The following is a 1,423-nucleotide window of genomic DNA, read 5'->3' as shown; positions in this document are numbered from 1 at the left end:
TAACTTCAGGCCTAGTTAGGATCATTGTTTCTTATTACTCATTACTTATATATTTTTCTGTTTTATATCTTTATGTTTTACACGAATGTTGGATAAAATTAACAAATAATAATAATTAATTTAGTGTAAAAAGTTTACAGATAATTTGTGACACAGATCCAGTTGCTGTTAATTAAATAGTGTTGATGAAGGCTGTGAGCTGACATCCTGTTTTTGTCACCATTTTTTGCTCCTCCATGTTGTCACAGATGCTAAAAGGGGACAGGCCGGGCTCATTCGCATTATTTAAAGTCTATGACTACAACAGAGCTTGTACGATAAATGTACTTGTTTTGTTCCCTTACTCTGGGACAGCTTCTCTGATCTTGGGGTCAGTGATCTCCTTGCAGATGGCAGCGGACTGCACCTCCTCCAGAGGACACATGATGCCGTACTCCTCACATCCATGGGCCTGAACCAGGGGGTCCATGCGGTGAGGGTCGAACATGATGTTGTTGGGTGTCACCAACAACACCCCGCTCACTGCGCCCTGAGAACAGGAAAACAAAGATAAGTTTAAGACTTCAGAAATTATAAGGAAAAACTTAGAATGACAGCAAATCAACGCTGTCACACAGACAAGACAGGACCAAATCTATTTTAGATCACAAATGTAATGTTCTAAATCAAGTAGGAGTTATTGACCGTCAGCTCTGTTCTGCTTTCATTTGACACCTGGCAGAGAACCAGSAGTTGTTCGATACCATGGATCTGTGTGTGATGTGTGAGGAAAGCAGAGAGGATGCCTGGACACAAATGTACTTCAGAGGAAGGAAGTCAGTGTTTTAATTGGACATCCCAGTAGAGAACTATAATCTGAGCTACTCTGATCCAAACCCTGACTAACATCTTGTTTATGCAGCCTGATCACAKGGTGAGCTTCTTCAAAGTACATTTTTATGTAAACCAGATTAACTTCCTGTTTGAAAAATTGAATTAACTATTTATTCATGCAGCAAAACAGACARTGAAGTTGACAGATTGAAGGATGAACAACTTCTGGACCTGGTTTGTGTCAATGAGGAGGACGCAGGTGTTTTTTGAGAACTGAAGATAAAACTTAYAAAACACAAAACTTTAAAGATAATAACAGTCTGTGGTTAAGAATCATTTAATCATTAGACTACAAGCCATGTCTGTTTAGTCTAGATTTTACCAGCTGGTTTTTATTAGGACGGTCTTCTGTTATTCATGTTTACACTTTTATACAAACATTTTAATTGTTTTTTTTTTTCTAAAAATTGACTGCTGCAAAATGTGTTATACATTTGAGATTTTCTTGTCTCAAATTTCTCTGTGACGTCATTTTTAATGCTAATATGAACCTGTACCTTTCCAACAAAACAACATACAGCTGTCTGTGTGTGTGTGTGTGTGTGTGTGT

General features: G+C 37.8%; 1 protein-coding gene across 5 annotated transcripts in view; it reads right to left on the bottom strand.

Moving 5' to 3' along the window:
* Window positions 1-1,423, bottom strand: part of oxr1a (oxidation resistance 1a) — a 191,866-nt gene that overhangs the window by 28,972 nt on the left and 161,471 nt on the right. For all 5 annotated transcript variants that reach the window (XM_014017107.1, XM_014017109.1, XM_014017108.1 and 2 more), the window contains one exon: window positions 345-529. In XM_014017107.1, coding sequence (XP_013872561.1) covers window positions 345-529 — 185 coding nt within the window. The remainder of the gene's footprint in view (window positions 1-344; window positions 530-1,423) is intronic.

Source organism: Austrofundulus limnaeus, unplaced genomic scaffold (genome assembly GCF_001266775.1).
Source record: "Austrofundulus limnaeus strain Quisiro unplaced genomic scaffold, Austrofundulus_limnaeus-1.0 Scaffold161, whole genome shotgun sequence".
NCBI classification, from domain to species: domain Eukaryota; kingdom Metazoa; phylum Chordata; class Actinopteri; order Cyprinodontiformes; family Rivulidae; genus Austrofundulus; species Austrofundulus limnaeus.
Note: the sequence above shows the minus strand (reverse complement) of the source record. Positions and strands in the feature narration are given on the sequence as shown.